The sequence below is a fragment of the Melozone crissalis genome, unplaced genomic scaffold, assembly GCF_028551555.1.
Source record: "Melozone crissalis strain CALT ecotype California unplaced genomic scaffold, PUWL_Pcris_2 ptg000244c_1, whole genome shotgun sequence".
Taxonomy (NCBI): Eukaryota; Metazoa; Chordata; class Aves; order Passeriformes; family Passerellidae; genus Melozone; species Melozone crissalis.
The window spans coordinates 1330047-1353742 of NW_026536003.1; the positions used below are offsets into that span (position 1 = coordinate 1330047).

Below are 23696 nucleotides of genomic sequence, written 5' to 3' on the forward strand. Positions count from 1 at the left end.
TGTACAACAGCTTTGGCCGAGCACACTATGTCCTCAGGCTCAGGGAAAGCCCTAAAATCGTGGGGCAGAGTTATCCAGGCTCTGCAGAAAGCTCGACAAGAGCAAGAAACCTGGAAAGCTGTGTGAACTTGTTTATTAGCCACGCCGCAGTTGGGGGTGGGTGCGGTGACACAAACCGTGGAGGATTTTGACCTGGGTGAGCGTGCGGAGGCGCGAACGCCGGAACCCCCTCAGCGAGCGCACTTACCATCGGTGGGGGGGAACATGTGCGGGCGTTTTGGCAGGGACTCGCAGAGGAGGCGCAGAACGCGGCCGGATTGTCGGACCCCATAGGGATCGATAAAAACGCCCCTCGACCCTATGCGTTTCAAAATGGCACCGAGCCGTGTGTTCAAGGCGGAAAGGAGGAGGTGGGGGGCGGAAATGCAGTCAGCCTGCTTCACAACACATGCGCGGGCGAGCAGGGAGAAGGGGCGGCCCCCGCGGAGGAGCGTAAGACCAATCAGAGCACTCTATTCAAATTAGGTCCTTATAGGGCAAGGACCTCCCCCAGCAGGAGGCGGGGGGACCCCAGGGGGAGGGAATGGCTCGACCCCCGCAGGAAGGGGCGGGGTCGGAGCCCGAGAAAAAGGCAGAGCAGCCCGGAAACGTCCGTCCAGTCGACTTCCGGCTCGGACTCTGATTCGAGCTCTGAGCTCGAGAGGGAATCGGAGGATTCTGATTGGGATTCTAGTTTTATCAGAGAGAGAGCAGCGGCATGTAAGGTCACTAGTCACAGCGCTCCCGGGTGGGTGAAGGGGTTATCAGAGAAAGATCGAACCCCGCTTACAGACTGGCTGAAAATAAAAATAGCCTGTGCGGAGTGGGCCCCATCTGCGACACTGGTGTTCCCGGTCCATGTGGGGGGAGCAGGCGGAAATCAAAGAACCTATTCCCCAGTAAATCCGAAAGATGTGCAGGCAATTATTAAAGCAATTTCAGACAAGGGAATTAATTCTGCCATGGTTTCCACACTCCTTGACAGCGTTTTTGGAGAGGACGACATGCTTCCCTTTGATATCAAGCAGACGTGCAGGATGATTTTCGATGGGGCAGGGATGATTGTTTTTAAACAAGAGTGGGAGGACAGCTGCATAAAGCAGCTAGCTTTGGTAACGGGAGCTGACCATCCACTGCACGGCTCCAGCATACAGAGGTTAATGGGAACAGACCCCACTATGATCAACCCCCAGGCGCAGACAGAGAGGGGTGCATCGCTAACCTCATCATGAAAGGCAGGAAACTCGCCTTGAAACACCTAGGAACAGAGCCAACAAGCATCCACCTTCCTTTCCGCAAGCAACCGACCACGGAGTCAGTCACAATATCGGAGCACCTAGCCCTTGCTCTCACCGGCTTCGGAGGAGAAATCTCCTACTCCTCCAGACCACCCTGGACTCAGCTGCTGACCATTGTCGACATGGACATGCCGCCAAAGGTCAAGGACCGACCACAGCCAGGACTAACGGTCTTCAGAGACGCTTCCTCCACGACTTCAACCGCAACGGCAGTGTGGCAGGCAGGAGAACAATGGCATTGCGTCAAAGCATGTGACCCCACACTGTCAGTGCAACAACTGGAGGCAGCAGCAGTGGTCTTGGCGTGCAGACTCTTCCAAGATGAACACCTCAACATAGTAACGGACTCTATATTCGTGGCAAGGCTCTGCCTAGCCATGGCAGGACCAGGTGTGTCAACATCTGCAGCAGCCTTAATGCTGGAAGAAGCACTCTCCTCGCAACAGGGCGCCGTGTCAGTCATTCACATCAACAGCCACAACCCAGCCAAAGGTTACTTCCAGATCGGCAACGACAAAGCGGACGCCGCAGCAAAAGGCGTATGGACGTTGCAGGAAGCTCGTCAACTGCACGAGTCGCTCCACATAGGAGCCAAAGCACTGGCGAAGAGATGCGAAATCTCGACAGCGGACACGAAATATATGATAGCCACCTGCCCTCATTGCCAGAAGTCACCCCTTTGGACCTGTGGGGTCAACCCGAGAGGTCTCAAGCCTTAAGAGATCTGGCAGTCGGACTTCACGTTGTGTCAACTGCTGAAGCCCCGAGCATGGCTTGCAGTGACAGTAGACACTTATAGCGGAACGATCGTAGCCACACAGCACCACAAAACAAACTCCAAGGCCACAATTCAGCACTGGCTGACAAACATGGCTTGGCTTGGTATCCCCAAGCAGACCAAAACTGACAACGGTTCCAAATTCACCTCCAAACCAGTGCAAGAATTCACCTCAAAATGGGGCATCACATTAGTGCAAGGTATCCCGTATAACAGTACCGGGCAGGCCATAGTCGAGAGAGCAAATCAGACCCTGAAAACCAAGATAGAAGTGTTGGCGAAAGCAGAGGGCTTTGCCAATTCCATTCCCCCAGGAGATCAGTTGCGTATACTGGCAACCGCCTTGCTGGCACTGAATCAATTCCCTAGGGGAGATGAAACAAACAGTCCCGTCCAAAAACACTGGGTCACCCGAGTGCTAGAGGAGGGCCCACAGGTTGTAATTAGAAACGAGCTAGGCGAGTGGGAACGGGGCTGGAGGCTGATACTCACAGGGAGGGGGTACGCAGCAGCCAAAAAGGACAGCAAAATCAGGTGGTGTCCACTTAAGTCAATCAAGCCCGACCTTCAAAATGAGCAGAATGAGACTGATGAGAGTTGTGAGTTTCTGTTTACAGGACATGCTCGTGGGACGTCCTCGTGACATGTACATTCCCATTCCAGAGGAAAGTGACAGACCACCAAGCCGCCAGGCAGCGCCCGAGAGACCCACACGGGTGAGACCCAAGCATCAACGGTGTTTCTGTGTGATTTTGCTGTTGGGGCTTGTTGCCAGAGGCCAAGTCAGCCCAGACCACTACCCCCATCGGCCATTCAGGTGGGTCATGCGACACCTTAGTAGCGACAAGGTGCTCAAAGAAATCACCACACCGAACACCCCATCCTTCGAGCTCCGCATTACCGACCTGTTTCCAGGACTACCAAAGGTAGACCCCTATTCCCCACACGCCACACACATGTACCTATCCTATTGGTGCCCAGCTTCAAACCCAGGAAAAAGCTACTGCAATCACCCAGGGTGGGGATATTGTAGGCACTGGGGCTGCGAAACCATAGTTACAGATGCCAGACCGTCGGGGCCTGGGTGGGATCCACAAGAGCTCGACAAATTCTTACAGTTCACCTGGGCACCCACTGGCTGCAAAACACCCATCTTCCTCCAGGGAAGTTTCCATCGAAACCACCATAAAATCCCTAAAATTCAGAAATGCACTGGCTACAACATGACAGTTTTGCAGCCAGATAACCCTAGTTGGGCCATAGGCAGAACGTGGACAGTAGTCCTTCAAGGGTCGAAAGAGAGGGTGAATGTGCGAATTATCAGGCTCCAGCCGTCGGCATCCCGAGCGGTCGGACCCAACAAAGTGATTAAAAGTGCGCAGAAAGGGAGAAACGCGGCCTACCCCAAAGCCTTGCCCACAAAGGTCACCAATATCCCGACTGGCCATGCGGAAGCCTTTCAGATAGGCTGTTCAGCCGGGTCGGACTCAGACCCAATCCTTCGTATGTTAGAAGCTACCTTCCTATCCCTGAACGAATCCAACCCTAACCTAACCGAATCCTGCTGGCTTTGTTATGATGTTAAACCCCCCTTTTATGAAGGAGTCGCTTTAAACACTCCCTTCAGTTACTCCACAGCCGATGCCCCTCACCAGTACAGATGGGATACCCCCCGCAAAGGAATCACCCTGAGTCAAGCCACAGGCCAGGGCAGATGCTTTGGCAATGCAACCCTAGCTAGGTGGAAAGGCAATGTCTGCACCAAAGTTGTTAAGCCCGACAGGAAAAACAATAAGTGGGTAGTCCCATCCACATCTGGGATGTGGGTCTGCCAGCGATCTGGAGTGAGTCCCTGTGTGTTCCTCGCCAAATTCAATGACTCTAACGACTTGTGTGTCCAAGTTCTGATTGTTCCTAGGGTCTTGTACCATTCAGATGAAGAAGAGTACCACCTTTTCGAGGAACCCAGCCGGCTCCACAAAAGAGAAGTAATAACAGGTATAACTATCGCAATGCTGCTCGGCCTAGGAGCAGCAGGAACGGCAACGGGTGTCTCAGCCCTAGCGACCCAACACCAAGGACTGTCCCAGCTGCAAATGACCATCGATGAGGACCTGCAAAGGATCGAGAAATCCATTTCCTTTCTAGAGAAGTCAGTCTCCTCACTCTCAGAAGTAGTCTTGCAGAACAGGCGAGGACTGGACCTCCTGTTCATGCAGCAAGAAGGCCTGTGTGCTGCCTTGAAAGAGGAGTGATGCTTCTACGCGGACCACACGGGAGTCGTTAGAGACTCCATGGCGGAACTCCGAAACAGACTAGCTCAGAGACAGAAAGACAGGGAAGCCCAACAGGGTTGGTTCGAGTCCTGGTTCAATCAATCACCATGGCTAACCACCCTAATTTCTACCCTAATAGGTCCATTGGCAATGCTGCTTCTAGCAGTTACCTTCGGACCATGCCTGCTGAATAAGCTGGTCTCATTCGTTCAGACCCGCCTAGAACGGGCCAACATCCTGTTCATAGGCCGGCAACAAATGCTGTGAACTCAACCAGGGAACACTGCCAGTCACAAGATTTTCTTAACTTGCCTGGCAAAAACTTACTCAGGTTTACCAAACCCCTTTCCTTGTCGAACTACAACCTTATACCTCATTTCAGTGCCTATGTATATGACTACCTCATTCATTTGTAAAAAAGGTGGGGGGAGATGTGGTAGATAGGGACAGGCGATCGGAAGATCACGCGATGTGACGGAAAGCGGCAGGACTCCTTTTTCCCCTAATCCCTTAAGATAAGAGATCAGTCTAGGAATGTGACTAGGAATGTAGCCCCCCTAACGATAGTAATGCTAGTAACTGTCCACTCCTGGTAACTTTCCACTCCTCACTAACCATAGATGGTAATGCAGACCCCCTCTGACGTAGAGAGACCCCTTAGACTATAAAACCCCACAAGACGAGATAATAAAGGGCTTTGACTGTCCACCACATTGGTGTCTGCGTGCTTCTCTGGCCCGAGCGACCCTGGAGAGTGTGGGTCGCCGTGCTGTTCCTCGAAACCAGGTCGCCTTGCCTTATATCAGAAGGCAACACCAGTGTTTCCTGGGGTATGGGCCTCTAACATAGTAGGGAGGGCAGAGAATGCACATTCTGTGCAAGTTAGGGAAAACAACAAGCTAGGGTCAGGCAGTACACCTTGTGGCAAACCCATACACCCTACTAACACGTTTGGCACCTGAGCTACCCTAGTTTACTGCTTTAGATCTGAAAGAGGCCTTCTTTTGCCTCCCTATCCATGAAGCCAACCAGAAAATTTTTGCATTCAAATGAGAAAATCCTAAAAGCAGGCACAAAACCCAGCTCACATAGATTGTGTTGCCTCAAGGCCTTCAAGGCTTCAAAATTCCCCTACTCTGTTTGGAGAACTGTTGCAGTGTGTTGCAATTTCCTGTTTTAAACTTCCCAGTCCCTTCCCCAGGTGTGGCAATACCTCTCTTCCCCTTCCCCCCTCGCCCCCTGCTGGGCTGTCAATCAGGCTTAACATTCCAGCAAGGCCATCGTGTGGTTGGTCAAGTTCAAAGGATGCAATCCAGGCCTGGGGTCATTGGCCTGTCTAGGTGTCCCTCGTCCCTTGAGACCCTCCTCTTCCTACTAGGTTGGTGCCTCACCTGTCCCTTCCCCTCCCCCTGTCCCTGGGCTTAAATTGACCAAGGACCATGTGCTCGTGATTCTGTTGGAGCTGTTACCTGAGATTCAGACCTCTGTGACCATGGAATAAACTCTGGATATTAACCCTCCAACAGAATCCGTCTCCTTTCTCTTCACCATCGCCTGAAGCCTTCCCACCTGAGGTAAACTGAGTTTCTACAGGCCTGGACTTGTTTCAGCTCCCAGCTGCAACCTCTAGCCAGCCAAAGGTGTCTCTGAGGTGAAATACCACAGTTGCTGCCTTTGGCCTAGCAGCAAGGGTCAGACAAGCCCAGGCACAATCTACCTGGTAATACTGGGATTCATTTTCCAATATTTTGGCACCCATGGTGGGGCAAAGCGACTCTGCAGCCCCAAGAAGGAATCTCAGTACCTTGGAAAGACTTCGGCAGCCGTGCACCCAGCTGCAGAGCCTTGGTTGCAACGCTCTCAGCAGAGACTTTGGGATTAATCCCAGAAAAAGTTTTGTGGACGGCTCAGTGCCTCTGGAAAGTGAGCTCCTTTCTGGTGAGCGGATTTGCCAGAGGAAGAACAGGGTAGCCTCTCCTGCCTATAGAGGGGTCCTGTTCCAATGAAGAACACCCTGCCTGACCTGGCCAGCAACAGCTTCCATTTCATTAAGTATTCTCTGCTCCTTGGTGGAGCATAAGCTCAAAAACAGACTCTGCCGTGAGTTCTGTTCCTTTTTTGCCTTTGCTTTCAGGCTGCGCAGCCCCATAGACGTGATACCATTGCGTTTTAGGCTTTAGCTTTTGCGGCGTGTTTCGCTGTCTTTTGGAATTCGCGCCGGCAGAGGAGCGGGGGGGCACTCTCCCTGCCCTTCCCCTCGGCTCAGTAGCGCAGTGTGCTCAGCTCTCTCTGCGGGGGGGAGCTCTCTCGGTGCGGGGGACTCTGACATCTCTCTGTGCAGGGGAGGGGGGCTCTTTACACGTGGCCGGGGGGTCTCTCTCGGCGTGAGGCGGGGGGTGCTCTGTACATGCAGTGCGGGCCGGCCCTGGTTTCGGCTTGCCACGTGGTGTGGGCAGAGGCTGCTCTCTCAGCTCCGCGGGGGGGGGCTGCATTCTCGGGCGGGAGAGGCTTTGTCTCCTCCTCGGCTCGGCAGGGCGTGTCCTGCTGCTGCTGCCCGGGAATTTTAAAAGAAGTAAATACAGCTGCATTTGAAAGCTTTTGTCTGGTCTGCTCGTTAACGCTTTCCTATCTGTGTGTTTTTTTTTTTTTTTTAATTATAAATCAGTAGCTGATTTTGGCTTAGTCTTTTGTCAGGCGGGATTTTGCACTTTGCCTTTTACACCTAACATGGGCTCGAATCTCAGCACAGTACAAAAAGGAGTGTATTATCATATTGTTAGTATTTTAGTCAGTGGTAATGTGAAGTCCTCTCTCTAAAGGTAAATTGAAACAGTTTATAAGATGGCTTTTTCTACACTTCCCACAAGTCTCCCCTAAAGAAATCCACAATATTCAATTTTGGGATAAAGTAGGAAATGAATTGATAACCTTAGGACAGTCTGGGAACACATCCTCAGCTAAATTTGTGTTCTGGAGTTTACAAATTCGAACAGCCTTGCTCAAACAAAAGGAATTGGAGAAAAAGCCAAATGTAAAGCCATCTACCTCTGCTCTCCCTGTCTCTCTCTCTCCTAGCTCTAAAACTCCTAAACCTTTTACCCCAAAACTTGGTATTTTAAAGAGAGCACTCTCATTGGGAAGTTGACTCCCTGAGTTTGTTAAAATGCCTGAGAAGCCCTGTCCACAAGGCCCTGGCCAGGCTGCATGGAACCTTTCCCAATCCCGTGCCCCCTCCTCTGAAACCCACAGCACGTGTCAGCTTTCCAGAGAGCAGTGATGCCCAAAATGGCCCCCAGTCCCTAGGGGGTCCACAAGATGGAGGATGCCACATCATCCCAAACTTGGTCTTCTTCTTCCCAAGATCCTCTTAAGCATGCTAAAATTCCATCCCCATCCCCCTCGCCTCCTGTTCCTCATGATACCTTCCCCCCTCCCCCTCCCTTTCCTGCAGTACCCTCAGCTCCGCCCCTCTACTCCTCCCAGGGGGCGTTTGCTGACGTGATGTCGCAAGGTGTCCCCGCCCCCTGCCTGTCCCCTGACCCCGCCCCCTGTCCCCACAGTGTCCCCGTCCCTTGCCAGCCCCCTGTCTCCACCCCCTGTGCCCATTGCATCCCTGCCCCCTCCCCGGGTTCCCACGGTGGGGACACACCCACTGCCTGTCCCCAAACCTGTATCTGTGATCCCAATGCTTCCAATTCAAAGGATACAGAGCAGGGAACTTCCGACCCAACACAGGGTCCCACCTTGTCATTGGCTCCTGTTACGTTTCAGCCTGCAGCACAAGGGGGGGCAGCCCCAACTGCTAATTGGAACTCTTTTGGACAACAATTGATTAAAGAGATCTGTAAATCTCATAAAGAATATGGTCCACACAGTCCATATTTCCGTGGCCTTTTAAATTCTGAATTGAGTAGGACTGTAGTAGTCCCACATGATTTAAAACAGCTTTTTTCGTGTCTCATGACCTCCACGGAATTCAAATTATGAGAATTAGCATGGAAACAACTGCTAAAAGACACTCTTCCAGGCTTGCATGCTGATCCAAACACAATGAAGGACAATAATGGTGTGCCTATTACAACGGACCACCTCTCTGGCGAGGGCCAATGGTCTTTACCCTCAATCCAAGCTATGGCAATTCCTGTAGAAACACTCAAGAAAGTAAAAGAAGCAGCTGAAAAAGCATTCTTTTCCCTCCAACCTGAGGGGCCTTTTGAGCCCTATAGCAAAATTAAACAGCTACCATCAGAGCCCTTTTTGAAATTTGTAGAAAGGTTTACTAGAGCTATTGAAATACAAGTTAAAAAAGAGAATGCTAGGGAAGAGGTTTTAGAGGAAATGGCATTTACGAATGCAAATGAACAGTGTTGAGCAGCAATCCTGAGCCTTCCTATAGAACCCCCCCTACACTAAAAGATATGCTTCTCTTCCTGTAACAGGAAAGTGCCTCTGATGAGTGTAGCTGAAGACACCAGATCAAGACTGCTGCCAAGACTACTTCAGCGTGTTGCCATTGCCAGCCCTGTGGCCATTCCCTCAGCACAGCAGTACCCTGGGCAGCAGCAGAGACCAGCAATGGTTGAGCCCACAAAGCCATGCCTGCTTTGCAATAACCTTGGGCACTGGAGTAACCAGTGCCCCCTGAAAAGGCAATTCGATGAATTCAGACATGGCAGGGGAGAAGAACTACAAGCACTCCCTGAGGGTGAACAACAACAAAAAAACTGAAGAGGGAGCGCCGGCCTGCCAGGCATGCAGACACAAAAAGAGCAGGCCAAGGGAATAAGGGTCGCAAAACAAATCAAGCGCGCGGTAATATTTCTGTAAGTGAAGCAGGTGCTTGAAAGACTACGTCTGCTGGTCCACTGTTAAAAGTAAAACAAAATAACCTTTGTTATGATTTGGGTGATCCTATGTTAATCACGTCTTCTGTCAATGAGCCTTACAGGTTGCAGCTGACAGAATCACTCCACCTGAAAGACACTGACTGGCATTTTGTCTCTGTCAGTCCAGAACAGAAGGGTACTTGGAATTTGTTGAAGAATTCGTTGTAAGTACATCGTCATTGGGGACACCAAACACACACCACAAGAGATCGAAATTGCTCCAGGAATGACAACATCAGATCCTGAGCAATTCGTTCTCGGGCTGCACTGTTTCCACCCACCCCTGTTTCTTCCCAAGGGACAAATTGTTGCACAAGCCATCCCTGTGCTGTCTTTACCTGAAAGTACTGAAAAACAAGGGCCCACAGTCGCCCGGGTCCAAGTTATTGGGAAAGACAAACCCAAATTATGGTGTAATGTCAGTGGGGGTGGGGAGTCAAAATGCATTGAGATGCTTGTAGACACTGGTGCAGACTGCACAGTGATTCCAGTACAAGACTGGCCAGCACACTGACCTTTGCAAAATGATGCCGGTCACATTCAAGGTGTAGGAGGCCTGCAATTGGCAAGACAATCCAAAAGCATCATTCAAATTGAGGGACCAAACGGACAATTGGCAAATATTCATCCATTTGTGTCCATTCGTCCATTAGATTATTCAGAACCTTTGTTAGGGAGAGATATAATGGCCCAGTGGGGTGTCACAATTGATATTCCAGACTCTCCACAGCATTTTTGTACAGCAGTCATTGAACAACAGTGCCCCACCCAAAAACTGAAGTGGAAAACAGACAAACCAGTTCAGGTGAAACAGTGGCCGCTCAGTAAACAAAAAATAAAGGCGCTTGAGGAACTAGTGGAAGAGCAACTAAAAAAGGGTCACATTGTGGAGGCCATGTCCCCATGGAACTCCCCAGTGTTTGTCATCCAAAAAGCTGACAAAAAGAGATGGTGGCTCCTCCATGACCTTTGACAAATTAATAATGTAATTGAAGATATGAGTTCTCCCCAACCTGGTATGCCATCTCCAACAATGCTTCCCCAAGATTGGAAATCAGCTGTTATTGATATTAAAGATTGTTTTTTCCAAATCCCCTTGCACCCTGACAATGCACTGCGTTTTGCATTCTCGGTCCCTTCCATCAACATGGAAGCCCCTATGTAAAGGTACCGTTGGACAGTTCTTCCTCAGGACTTGAAGGTCTCACCAGCTATCTGCCAGTGGTATGTCTCTTCCCTGCTGTCCCCAGTGCGTGCAGCCACAGAGAAGGCCATCATCTATCATTATATGGATGATATCCTCGTGTGTGCCCCCAATGATGATTTACTCACACATGCGCTTGACCTAACGATCGATGCATTGATTGTTGCAGGGTTTGAGCTCCAAGAAAAGAAAATTCAAAAGATGCCACCTTGGAAGTATTTGGGCTTAGAAATTGGAAATAGGACCATTGTTCCTCAAAAACTAGAAATCAATCCAAGGATCAAGACCCTTGCGGATGTCCACAAGTTGTGTGGGTCTTTGAATTGGGTAAGGCCATGGCTCAGTCTGACTAACGAAGACCTTGCCCCTCTTCTTGATTTTTTGAAAGGGGGAGAGGACCCAGGTGCTCCTAGGTCTATTACCCCAGAGGCACGGAAAGGGGGTGCTCTAGAAAAGGTTCAGATTGCAATGTCCACAAGACAGGCAAACCGATGTCGGCCTGACCTGCCATTCAAATTTATCATCCTAGGTACGTTGCCACACCTCGATGGAATTATTTTCCAGTGGGAGGAAAAACAAACACCTAAGGCAAAGGAAACACCTAAAAAGGGCCAGGACCAGAGGGACCCTCTCTTGATCATAGAATGGGTTTTCCTCAGTCACAAATGATCTAAGAGACTGACAAAGCCTCAGGAGCTGGTAGCAGAACTGATCCAGAAAGCAAGGACCCAGATCAGGGAGTTAGCAGGATGTGATTTTAAGTGCACTCACATTCCAGTTGAGTTAAAATCGGGTCAAAATACTATGAAAATACTGGAACAATTGTTTCAAGAAAATGTAGTGTTGCAGTTTGCTCTAGATTCCTACTCAGGACAAATTTCTGTAGCGTGGCCCACTCACAAATTGTTTGAACAAGATGTTCAATTCACTGTGAAATTGAGAAGTGCTCTAAGTAGAAGACCTTTAAAAAAGGCTCTGACTGTCTTTACAGATGCGTCCAGGAGGTCCCACAAGTCCGTTATGACTTGGAAGGATCCTCAAACCCAGCAGTGGGAGACGGACATTGCTGAGGTGGAAGGTTCACCTCAGGTTGCTGAATTGGCTGCGATTCTTAGGGTTTTTGAAAGGTTCTCAGAACCATTCAATCTGATTACAGATTCTGCATATGTGGCAGGAGTAGTATCCAGGGCAGATCAAGCAATACTGCAAGAGGTGTCTAACATCACACTTTTCGAATTGCTCTCAAAACTGGTAAAGTTAGTCACTCACCGAGAGCAACCATTTTATGTGATGCATGTCAGGTCACACACTGACTTGCCAGGGTTTATCGCTGAAGGCAACAGAAGGGCAGATGCTCTTGCTGCACCTGCAATGATGGCCACTCTCCCAAATGTTTTTGAACAGGCAAAAATCAGCCACCAGCTTTTCCACCAAAATGCACCTGGCCTGGTTTGTCAGTTTAACATCACTCGAGAACAGGCCAAAGCAATTGTGGCCACATGCCCAAATTGCCAACAACATGCAGTCCCTACAGTGAGTACGAGAGCAAACCCAAGGGGACTGAACAGTTGTGAACTGTGGCAAACAGATGTTACACACATACAGTCTTTTGGATGGCAGAAATATGTTCACATTAGTGTAGATACCTTTTCTGGAGCAGTCTATGCTTCTGCCCACACAGGAGAATCATTTATCAATGCCATTAAGCACCTCTTACAGGCTTTTTCTGTCATGGGCATCCCCAAGGAGTTGAAAACTGATAATGGGCCTGTTTATAAATCCAAGGAATTGGGGAGCTTCCTGCAGCAATGGGGAGTAGAGCACAAAACTGGCATCCCCTACTCCCCTACAGGTCAAGCCATTGTAGAAAGAACTCACTGTGATACTAAAAGAGTCCTGGACCAGCAACAACAGTTTCTGAAGGTAGAACCTCCCCACATCCAGTTATCCAGGGCACTGTTCACAATCAATTTTCTGAATTGTTCCTTTGACAGCCTGAACCCGCCCATCCTACACCACTTTGGGGGGAGCAGTCATAGGTTGATGAAAGAAAAACCTCCGGTTTTAGTAAAAGACCCCGAGACTTGGAAAATGGTGGGACCTTACAAATTGGTTACTTGGGGACGTGGATACGCTTGTGTGTCCACCCCCTCTGGTTTAAGGTGGGTTCCTTCCAAATGGGTAAAGCCTTATGTTCCCAAGGTCTCAGAGAAATCTACGGAAGTACCCCAGGTTGCTCATGCTGCCTGGAGAAGGAAACGCCGCACGCGTTCTCTGGATGAAATTCCATTTAAGCCTCCTATCTGGAATAGTTTGTAATATATGTTTCTCTCAAGTTCCTTGTACCAGTTTAGATCCCACTGTTCGTGTGTATTCAGTCTCAAGACACCATAGTAAAGCCGCAAAACGGATAGCCTTCAAGAAATAATGAGTTAAAACATGGAATGTGAAACATTGGAAGAAAGCATAGCACTTAGGAAACATATAGAGCAATAAATCGGCTAAGGCATGGGACACAATGACAGGAAAGAGAGATAGGGATAGGGGAATTGATGGGCTAAGCATGTTCTGAGCCAACGATGTCAAACTGACCCTAAGAGCCTTGCCAAGCCATGGGACCAAGCCAAGTACACCGGAATTGGCCATATTAGGATAGGAGTTCAAAAGTTTAAGGAGGAAGACTCATCAGGTGACCCCTGCCCACGATGAAGGCAACCGGAACGACCACCAAAATGATCCTCAAAAGAGATGCCTCCGCCCACGCTCCGCCTACACCACGCCTCTTATGAATATGCATGCAAAAACATGATTATGCATGTGATATGATGTAACTTTATATTCAAAACTGTATAAAAGGCTTACTTTTGTTACAAGATAGGGAGAAATCCCTTTTGTGATTTCTCCGACGCGTCGTAATAAAATACCTCCTGTCTATGCTGACTTAAATTGAGTCTCTTAGGCAGTTATTCTCGCCCTTTGGGGCAAAATTCGGCATCAATAGACCGAGCCTGCTTCTCGTCCTACTCGTGATCATCCCACCTGCGATCTCCTGCATAGTCCCTCAGCCCAAAGCACGTATGGACTACCTTGGCAAAAGCTCTCGGACATCAACAGAGAAACTGACAATGGGCTGAATGGACTGTTCAAAGGCTGGGGACTCTTGGGCTGGTTGGGATCTATGCTGAAAACTGTGTTTTAGTGCTGTTTATTTTAGTTATTGTTATTGTAGTTGTTAGCATTGTTTTTGGACTAATCAAACGCATGGTTTTCAAGTTAGTTTCAAGCCCATCTCCCCCTCCTGTAGAGGAGGAACCAATTTCATCACAAACCCAGTCCCTTTCTTTTTAAACAACACTAGGGGGAGATGTGGCACTGTGTTACAATTTCCTGTTTTACCTATCCTAGTCCTTCAGGTGTGCCATCTTCCCCCGCCCCCCTTTTCCCCTGCTGGGCTGTCAGTCAGTCTTGGCATTCCAGCAGAGCCATCGTGTGGTTGGTCAGCTTCAAAAGATGCCCCTATGCGCACAGGTCATTGGCCTGTCTGGGTGTCATCCTCCCCCGAGACCCTGCCCCTCCCACCTGGTTGGTGTTCCTCTATCCCTTCCCTCCCCCTCCCCCTGGAGCCTAAAAGGTCAATCAGGCCATGCGGTCGGGATTCTGTTGGAGCTGTTACCTGTGATTCAGACCTCTGTGACCATGGAATAAAACTCTGGATATTAACCCTCCGGCAGAATCCATCTCCTTTCCTCCTCACCATCGCCTGAAGCCTTCCCACGTGAGATAAAGTGGGTTTCTACAAGTCTGGACTTGTTCACTGCCCGCTGCAGCATCCAGCCAGCTAAAGATGTCTCTGGGGTGAAACACCACAGTTGCCGCCTTTGGCTTGTCAGCAGGGGTCAGACGGGCCCAGGCACAATCTACCTGGTGATATTGGGATTCATATTCCAATAGAGGGCAGAGGTAAAAATGTGATGAATCGAAAATGGGAGGAGATGGCATTGACACATGACATATAAGGGGGGAATCTTCACTTAGCAAGCTTGTACGTGAGGTGGCAAGGGTCCAAGAGCCCTGCACTCTATACCCCGTGGTTATCTTTTGCTTTTGCACTATTATTTGAAATGAATTATCCGTTATTTTTAATCAAATTATATTGTCAATATATATTTTCTAAACTATTCAATTAAAATTGCTGCTATCTCAAATATTGTTTGGGTTTTTTTATGATGGGATAATTGGGCAAACATAACAACAAGAAACACAAGGGCAAAACCAATGGCCGGAATATATCAGACAAGAAAGGACAGTTTAGAATTTTGCCAACAGCAGCTTTGCTGTGACAGGCCAGGAGTGCAGTGCACACAAGCTCCAGGCAAACAGTTCAAGGCAAAGCTGAGAACAGCAAATCAAATCCAAACCAGTCAGAGAGTACCACAACAGCAGGAGAGAGAACAAGAACAGAGTAGAAGTGCAGTGATGCTGGCAGGCCGTTCACTGCAGAGGCTCTTTCTTCTCCAGCTCACAAAAACAACACACAAACAAAGCCCTGAGCATGGAGCCACTCCTGTTCTCACGCCCTGTTTGGAAGGACCATCGTGCCCCAGCCATGGAGTGACAAGCGGGACCCCTCACCTCCCGACTGACAGCTGCCATCTCTCCTTCAGCCATGCGTGTCTGTCTGACAACGTCCTGCAAAGTTCCTGCATCCATGTATTCCATCACCAGCCAGAGATCTCCATCAACAAGGAAGCTGGAAGAGGAAAGCAATGGCATGGAGATGAAAGTGCAGAGCTCAATTCCCCCATGGAAAAACCTGGAGTGGAGCTTTGTTTCCAGGTCATTTGTCAATGAGGACAGAATCAGATGGAGAGATATTCCTGCCAGGCTGCACAGCCCTTGGAATCTGCACAGTCTAAAGGAGAAGGTGACACCTGTGAGAAAGGAGAGGCCTGAGATGGCAAGCAGGTGAAAAATGCAGTTTAGCAACAGCCCAGATCAATGTGGAACCACAACCCTTGGCCCCAGCTGGTTCAGCTTCTGAACTCATCAGTTCCACCATTCCCTGCAGAACAAGGCAACACAACTGCCAGGGTTATCCAGGGGAGGAGGCTGTGCAGCACTTGGGACAAAAGCAGTCAGAAAACCTTTCAGAAAGTCCCTTCAGAAACAGGCAAGGCCAGTGAAAAATGGGCAAATGAGGCATTTCTGGAAACAATAACCTGATCTTCCTGGCATTTGTAGCAATGGAAAAGGGCTGGGAAGAAGAAGCCAAGGGAAATAATTTCTGCTGTGGTTTATCAGCACTTGTTGGGAGACACAGCAAACGGGGAGGAACTTGAAGGAAAAACCAAAGCAAAGCAACGAAAGCACATGGAGAGAGTGAACTGCCAGGCTGTTTGGGAAGATGTGGCTGGGTCAGGCATTTTCCAAACAGGCTACAGACTCCGGATGCCAGGAAAGGTTAACGCAGGGCCCGGGCACGGGATAAGAGCTGAAGCACTCACCTGTCCAAAGAGTTGACAATGTTGGGGTTCTTCTTGTCCTTCAGGAGCAGGATCTCATTCACAGCTTGTTCCCTGTTCTGCCCTCTGAGACTCATTTTCTTGATGGCCACCTGAAGGGACATTGCAGCCTTTAACTGCAGGAGTCTGTGGCAGGAGGCCACAGCAAACACGGAGCGAGTCTTTTTGGAGCGACGGAGCCGGGCTGGGCCCAACTGCCTTGGGATGGGACACCAGAGCTCAGCAAGGGCCATTCCCACAGCCCATTGCTCTGCCAGCTGGGGGCTGCTTACAGGACACATGGCCAGAGACATTTGGCCTTGCAAGCTCTGCAGAAATGGTCCCTCAGCTGTCAGCCTCAAAGCTCTAACTACATTCTCTGCACCTACAGTCTTCTCTAATGGCCTCAACACTCTCATTATTATTATTATTCAAACACATTTTGCAAGCAGGAGGTAATTCTGGTTCTGTGAAAAAAGAGCAAAACAGCCAGGAACTCTTTAGCAATTCTATGGGATTTGGTCATGATTTCAGATCCAACTGCTCTGTTTGGGATTGCACAACAAAGCAAACACACACACCCATTGCTCAGGTGATCCCTGTCACAGGCTGTCACTGACACCAGACCCAAACACAACTGCAGGGTTTAGGAGAGAGCTTTGCTCTGGACACCCATCTTCTCATTTCTCTCCCTCTCCCTCTGTGAACAGCTGAAGTTGGACTAATACCCCAAACTGAGTCCAAGCAGGATCTCTCCCTAATTAGGGCTTGAGGTTCCCTTTGAAGATGAAAGGCAGGATGGAAAAACAGCTAAATAATGTTCCTGTCTGAGGCTGGGATGAAGATTAATGGGGCCTCAGTCTCCAGCAGCTGATGCATTCACACTTTTAGATATGAAGACCAACCCAGGGTGTCCTGCTCTGACAGACACCGCTGCCCTCCTTGCATTCCTTGGGCACTTGAGAAGGACCAAGTCTGTCCCAGCTGTGCTCTGCAGGCTGACACTGCTCTGCCTTCAGAGGAGCAGCCTGGGCAGGAAAGCTCTGCTGGCCCCCAGAGCTGCAGCCACAGCTCCCAGCAGAGGGGAAAGCCCTGCAGAGCTGCCGGCCGTGCTGGGCGTGTTGGCACTGACCTCTCCTCCAGTGGCCCTGTCGAGTCCTTTAGAAACAGCTCCGAAAGCCCTGGAGACAAAAGAGCAGAGAAGAAAGAAGCAGCGCTTTAGGCCCTGGCAGTGAAAGCCAGCCCAGACAGGAGATCTCTGCTGCCTGCAGCGTTCACAAACACCTGGGTGCATCCACCCTTCCATCACCAGCACAGAAGCCACCAGCCCTCTGCCATGCAAGGTGTGCAAGAGGAAACTGAGACACAACACGAAGGAACTGGGCTGGAGCAAATCCCAAATGTCCACGCTGAATTGCTTTAGTTCCAAAGCTAGGAGGAGAAATGGGTGTCTAAAGAACTGGAAAAGAATGCATTTCATCCTTTTCCATTTCCAGGCTAAGTCCTGCCTGTTCTACAAGGGCCCTGCCATCAGACAGGTGATGCATTTCCCCCCAGAGTGCATCAGCTCTGTGTCTGTTACTGAATGTATGGGGTCTGCTACCTGTGCTAGAGTACAGCACTTATTGGTTCATCTCTGGTTTCTGTTTCTAAACCATTAGGTTGATAATCCTGACTGGTGGATATTATTTGAAGGAAAATATTTGAAAGAAATCTTCTTGAGAACTGTTTTCTGACAGTCACCAGATGGTGAGTTGCTCTTTTAGGCAATCAAGTTCCAGGGACAGAAGATCTTCCAGGTCCTGCTCCTTGCTGCAGGCAGGACACTGCCAGCCTCAGGGGCCTTTGACGGCACCTTCTGACCACAGTTATCAATTCTGATCAGGACTGAGAGACAGCAGGATGGTAGCCCAGTGCCTGAAGGTGCTTTGGGCTCTCCTGACACTCACTTGATCCTGCACCAGCGCAACACCCAGCCCTGCTTGTGCAGAAGCAGCTGCCCTGCACTTACCCTTGGCCAATCTGCTCCACTTCCAGGTATTTCTGGGCAGACTCCGCCTCGCTCATGGTGTTCCCTGAAAGAAAAAACGTGGAAGATGCTCCCTCCCAGAGTGAGAGCCCACCTTGCAGCAGAGCAAGAACCAGCCCCGCTCCCTGGGGCCGTGAGCCCCTTGGTGTCAGCTGGGGAAGGACAATAAATGGCTCTGTGACATTCAGCTGCAGAGCAACCATGGGTGCAGCTGATGCCCAGACACACACACAGCACCTGCTCGGGCACCCAGGAACAGAGCAGACGTACTCAGCTGCATCAGGCACCACTCCCCTCTCCCCTCTGGCTGCAGGGCTCTGCTGTCAGAATGTTCAGCCCAGGATCCCACAGCGGAGGGAGCTTCATTGTCCTCTTCCCAAGCAGAGGGAGGTTCTCCATCCTCTTCCCAAAATGCTGCAGCTTCTCCATCCTCCTCCCAAAATGCTGCAGGTTTGCGATCATCTTTCCAAGCCAGGGGATGTTCACTGACCACTTCCCATGCTGGGAGATGTTCACTCTCCTCTTCCCAAGACACAGGATGTCCTCCATCCTCACCCCACTCCAGGAGATGTCCTCCATCCTCATCCCACTCCATGGGAGCTTGGCCATTCTGGTCCCACACCAGGGCACATCCACCACCCTCGTCCCACGCCGGGAGATGTCCCCTGTCCTTGTCCCACCCCGCGGGAGCCTCGCCGTTGCATTCCCACACCACAGGATGTTCGCCCTCGTCTCCCAGAGCAGCGGGAAGTTCACTGTCATCTCCCGGCACTGAGGGAAGTTCACCATCGTCCCCCAGAGCAGCGGGAAGCTCACTGCTGTCTTCCTCCTCTTTGGAAGCAGAAGGAGCCCCAGGAGGTGCTGGTGCTGCTTTTGTGCCCTGAGGACAGACGGCAGCGTGAGGGACGGGAAGTTCTATCTCAGTTATCACCTTATTTATCCTCAGCTGCACATCCAGCTGCACTAAGCAGAAATTGGGTTCAGAGCTGTTCCAACTAAAAATGGGCTAAAGTCGACATTGCCACTTATTGTTGGGAATTCGATATTCCACCATGGCTAAAGCCAGCAAGCAATCCTCTGCCTCCAAAGCCAGACCTGCAGCTCTTCTAAAGCTCTTCAGCAGAAAAGGAGAAAACTGCCGGGGATCCCTTTGCTGCTGCTGCTGCTGCAGGCACTGACAGGAACTTTCCTTCAGCTTCCCAGGCTGGCACTCAGCTGCCACATGCCGAGCTCACAACTTGCTGCACAATTCCAAACACCAAAGGTTCCTTTCCCACTCACCGAAGGAGGAGCTGCTTGGAATCCAGACATGAGGTGCCCTGCAATGGGAGAGGGAACATGAACCAGATGCTGTTAGGAGAAAAACTGCCTGTGGTGGGAAATGCCACAGAGCAAGGCAACCCTGAGAGAGCATTTTGCTTTCACAGCATCCCTCCAGGAGCCACAGTCCCTTCCCACAGCAAGCAAGAGAACAGCACAAAATACTGGGCTGGGTCAGTTCTTGGCTGGAGCAGCAAAGGGAGGGAGTTCCAGGCTCTGCTGGCACAGACTCCCTGCTTGAGGGAACAGAACCCCCCAGGGCCCATTGCAGATGCTGTGCACGCCCCACTGGCTGCAGACACCCCCTTTTTCAGCTGCAGCTGCTAGCAGGAGCTCTCCCAAAGCAATGGTGTCTTCATGGCAATTTGGTTCCAAAGTCAGCTCAGCTCCAGAGGAAGAACAGAAAGCACACAGCAAGCCCAAAGCCACAGATGCTGCAGTGAGGGAAAACCTCGACTTACGTGCCAAGTGGGTTAAAAAATACCCCGAATAAGCCACAGAGTACAGAGTGCAAACTGCAGCAGCCACGTGCTGGAGCATTTTGGCTGCGCTGCACACCTCTGCAGCCTGTAGCCCTGCAAGCACAGAAGGACACCCGTCAGGGCTGGGCTGGCTGCTGAGAATGCTTCAGGCAGGAGGATCCTCTGGCAACGAGCCCAGAGCCACTCTGGGCACTGAGGCCTCTGTGTCCCACAGCAACGGGAACACCACAGGGACGTGGCGCTGTTCCTGTGACATCCCAGCAGCAGCTCACGCAGAAACCGCCTGGAAGGTTCTCCTGTGTCATAAAGGAGCACAAAGAACCCTCCCAGGGCACAGCCCATGGCCCAAAGGGTGCAAGAGGAACTCGGAAAATGCAGCAAACAAGGACACCCCATAGCCCAGTCTGAACACTGAGAAGGAACAAGGACGGCACCGAACCAAAGGAAACGTGACCTTTAGTCACTGATGCTTCTGACTAAAAGCAGCAAGCCTTGTTCCATCTGGGATCTTTGTTCTAGTTCTAAAAACAAGCAAGGTTCTCCACTCTAAATATACAGAAGGCAGGAACTGGGGAGGAGGTGGGATTAGGAAGGAGGAGGAGGAGGAGGAGGGAGAAAGGAAAAGGACGAGCAGGAAGAGGAGGAGCAGGAGCAGGAGCAGGAGCAGGAGGAACAGGAGGTTCCAGTGCCCCCTGTGGCCGCAGTCGCGGGACCATAGCCCCCAGCTCGTCCTGCAGGTGAGCGGGGAGGGGGAGCTCGTCCCAAATCCATCCGGGGGTCCCTGAGAGGGTTTTTTATTGGGGTGTGTTTGGAGCTCACAGATTGTGAAATTGACCCCAGATATCATCTGGTGTCCCTGGGAGGTTTTTTTCTCTGTGTGTGTAGGTTTGGATCTTGCAGGACCCCAAAGCTGAGCCTCTTGGGGGATCTTTGGGGGCCCACAAGGCCATTGCCCCGTATGGGCGGGGGAGGACATTGGTCCTGGGGACCCCCGGGAGAGCAGAGGAGGGGAACCCCTGGAACCCCCAGAGTGGGGAGAGCAGAGAGGGGCAATCCCAGAGCAGGGGGACCCCGGCAGACTGGAAAGGGGGGGAGCCTGGAGAGGAGGGATCCCTGGGATCCCTGGGATCTCAAAGAAGAACATCAGGGTAGAAGGGACCCCATGGACCCCGAAAAGCCCCTGGATCATCCCTAAGCAGGACACCAGAGAATGGAGAACCCCTGGAACCATTGGACCCCTGTGATCCTGAACCCCAAAAGTGGAGAGATCAGCAATAGGGAGCTCCTGGGAGAGTTTTTTCGGGCTAAATATTGATGTGTGGAGATTTTCATGGACACAAGACTCCTGCTGAGGTCCAGAGATGGACCTGGCCAGGAGGAGCCTCTACTCCAAGGCACTCCAACCTTGGTTACCCCCAAACCCGGGTTTGTCATTCCCAAGCTGTGGCCAGATGGAGGAGGAGGAAAAGCCCCAGAGATCCCTCACAAGGAGGGGCTGCAAACCCAGCCCAGGGAGGTGTGGGGAGTAAAGAGCTGCCCTGAGCCAGGAAGGCGGCTGGAGATGCAGCCAGAGCTCAGAGCTGGTGGAGAAGCTTCATGGCAGGGAGAAGGCCCACAAGTGCTTGGAATGCGGGAAGGGTTTCAGCTCCAGCTCCACCCTGATGGAACACCTGAACACCCACACTGGGGAGAGGCCCTGGGAGTGTGGGGAATGTGGGAAGAGCTTCAGTGGGACCTCCGACCTCAGCAAGCATCACAAGATCCACACTGGGGAATGGCCCTAGGAGTGCTTGGGATGTCAGAAGAGCTTCAGGTGGGATTCAGAGATCGTCACTCACCAGCACTTCCACACCAGGGAGAGGCCCTGCGAGTGTCCCGAGTGTGGGAAGAGCTTTGTGCGCTGCTCCAGCTCCATCCCCCATAGGAGGATCCGCGCTGGATGATCCCCAGTGACCCCCGTTGGGCAGAGCCCTGGTGACCCCTGTTCTGAGTGATCTGTGCTGGGCAGGGGGAAGGTGTTGGAGAGATTTCTTTCCCTTCTCCTTGTGCTGCTATGATTTGGTTGGTAATAAATTCCCTCCATGTTCCCAGGCCGGATCTGCTGTGCCCGTGCGGGATTTGCTTCGGAATCTCTCCCGGTCCTTGTCCCCACGCAGGAACCCTCGGTTCCATTTTCTGTCCCTGTGCGGCTGCGGGGGCAGGGACAGAGCGGCTCTGGGGGTGCCTGGCATCGGGCCAGCGTCACCGCTCGCCACGGGCAGCCCTGAGATGCCGCGCACCTGGGCACGCATTGCTGGGCTCACCTGAGCTCCCACCTGTCCAGCGCCCCAAGGTTCCCCCTGCCCAAAAAACCCCCAGCCCGGGGCTGCAGCGTCCCGGAAAGGCCTCAGCCAATGGCAGCGCAGGAAGGAGGAGGCTTAGCCAATGAGAGGTCGGGGCGTTGGATTGCCTCATCGGTTGCCGGGCAGAGCCCGTGGCCGATCGCTGCCCAGAAGCGGCGGCAGCCAATGAGAGCGCGCGGCGCTGCCGAGCCCGCCCTGCTCCGGACTGGCGCTCCCAGCGCAGCGCGGCTGCTTTGGGGCTGCTGCTCCCTGCCCGGCCCCGGCCATGGGGCGAGGGGCGGCAGCTGGGGCCCTGCTGGCGGCACTGGTGGTGCTGGGAGCCCCCCCGGCTGCGGGCGCGGAGCTCTCGGGTGAGCGGGGGGCGGGAGGCGCTGGGACAGTGGGGGAGAAGGGGGAAAAGGGGGCGAAGGGGGGAGCCCAGAATGGAGGGGGAGGAGGAGGGGACCCCCCAAAGGGAGAGCGGGAGGGGAGGGGTGGGAGAGGGTGGGGAAGCGGGCAAAAGCGGAGGGGGGGACCTCAAAACTGATCGCAATGGGGCCTGGGGATTGGGGAATTTGTGGGAAAATGGGGAAATGGCACCCCAAAGTGATTTGGGGAGCGGCCGGAGGTGGGAGGGGAGAGGATGTGGAAGGGGAAATGGGGGAAGGGCGGCAAAGAGGAAGGGGCAGCGCGGGCAGGAGGGTCCCATGGCGGCCGAGGGCACTGGGGGTGCGGAGTGGGGATCCGGAGTGGGCCCGGAGCTCTGGGGGTGCTGGGGGAGGGTGTTGGAGAGGCACTCCCCGATCTATGTTCTGCACACACAGGGGTGTTCCAAAGGATGACAAAGTCCGAGTGTTACTTCATTAACGGCACGGAGAATGTGAGGTACGTCCAGAGATCCATCTACAACCGGGATCAGTTCATAATGTTCGACAGAGACGTGGGGCACTTTGTGGTGTTCACCCGCTATGGGGAGAAGTTGGCCAAGCACTGGAACAGCAACGCGGTATTCATGGAGGACAGACGGACTGCGGTGGACTGGTTCTGCCGGTGCTGGTACAAGAATTTTACCCCGTTCATCACGGAGCGCCGAGGTGAGCACGAGGGAGAGCATGTCCCCTCGGGGCCTGCCCTGCCAGTGACCCTGGAGCCCCTCAAAATCTCCATGGGCATCGGCCCAGAGCCCTCAGCCCTCCTTGTGGCGATCCCCGGGGTCTCCAGATCCTCCCAGTCCCTCCCAGTGCCCCCTCGCGCGTCCATTTCAGCGACCCGTAAAGTTGACGCTCCCCAACCCATGAGATCGCATCCTGTTCATGACTCATCTGTTGCCAGGCAGACCCGCAGCGCCTCGCGCCTCGCGCCGGACTCGGCCTCCCAGTGCCGCGCACTTCATTCCCAGTTCCTCCCAGTGCCACCAAGATCCCTCCCAGTGCCATTCCAGTCCCTCCAAGACCATGCCAAGTTCCTCCCCAGTCTCTCCCAGTCCATTCCCAGTTCATTCACAGTTCACTCATAGACCTCCACCCTCTCTCCCAGTTCCCCTGCGGACCCCCCAGAGATGC

The 23696-nt window shown here is 52.1% G+C and overlaps 1 protein-coding gene across 1 annotated transcript in view; it reads right to left on the bottom strand.

The window, feature by feature from the left end:
* LOC128949486 (mitogen-activated protein kinase kinase kinase kinase 1-like) overlaps positions 1-21728 on the bottom strand; it is a 124350-nt gene extending 102622 nt beyond the window's left edge. The window contains 10 exon segments of the mRNA XM_054294342.1: positions 15114-15231; positions 15986-16095; positions 17115-17163; positions 17994-18057; positions 18249-18891; positions 19293-19330; positions 19793-19906; positions 21227-21308; positions 21652-21677; positions 21680-21728. Coding sequence (XP_054150317.1) covers positions 15114-15231; positions 15986-16095; positions 17115-17163; positions 17994-18057; positions 18249-18891; positions 19293-19330; positions 19793-19906; positions 21227-21308; positions 21652-21677; positions 21680-21728 — 1293 coding nt within the window.
* Positions 21729-23696: the final 1968 nt, after the last annotated feature.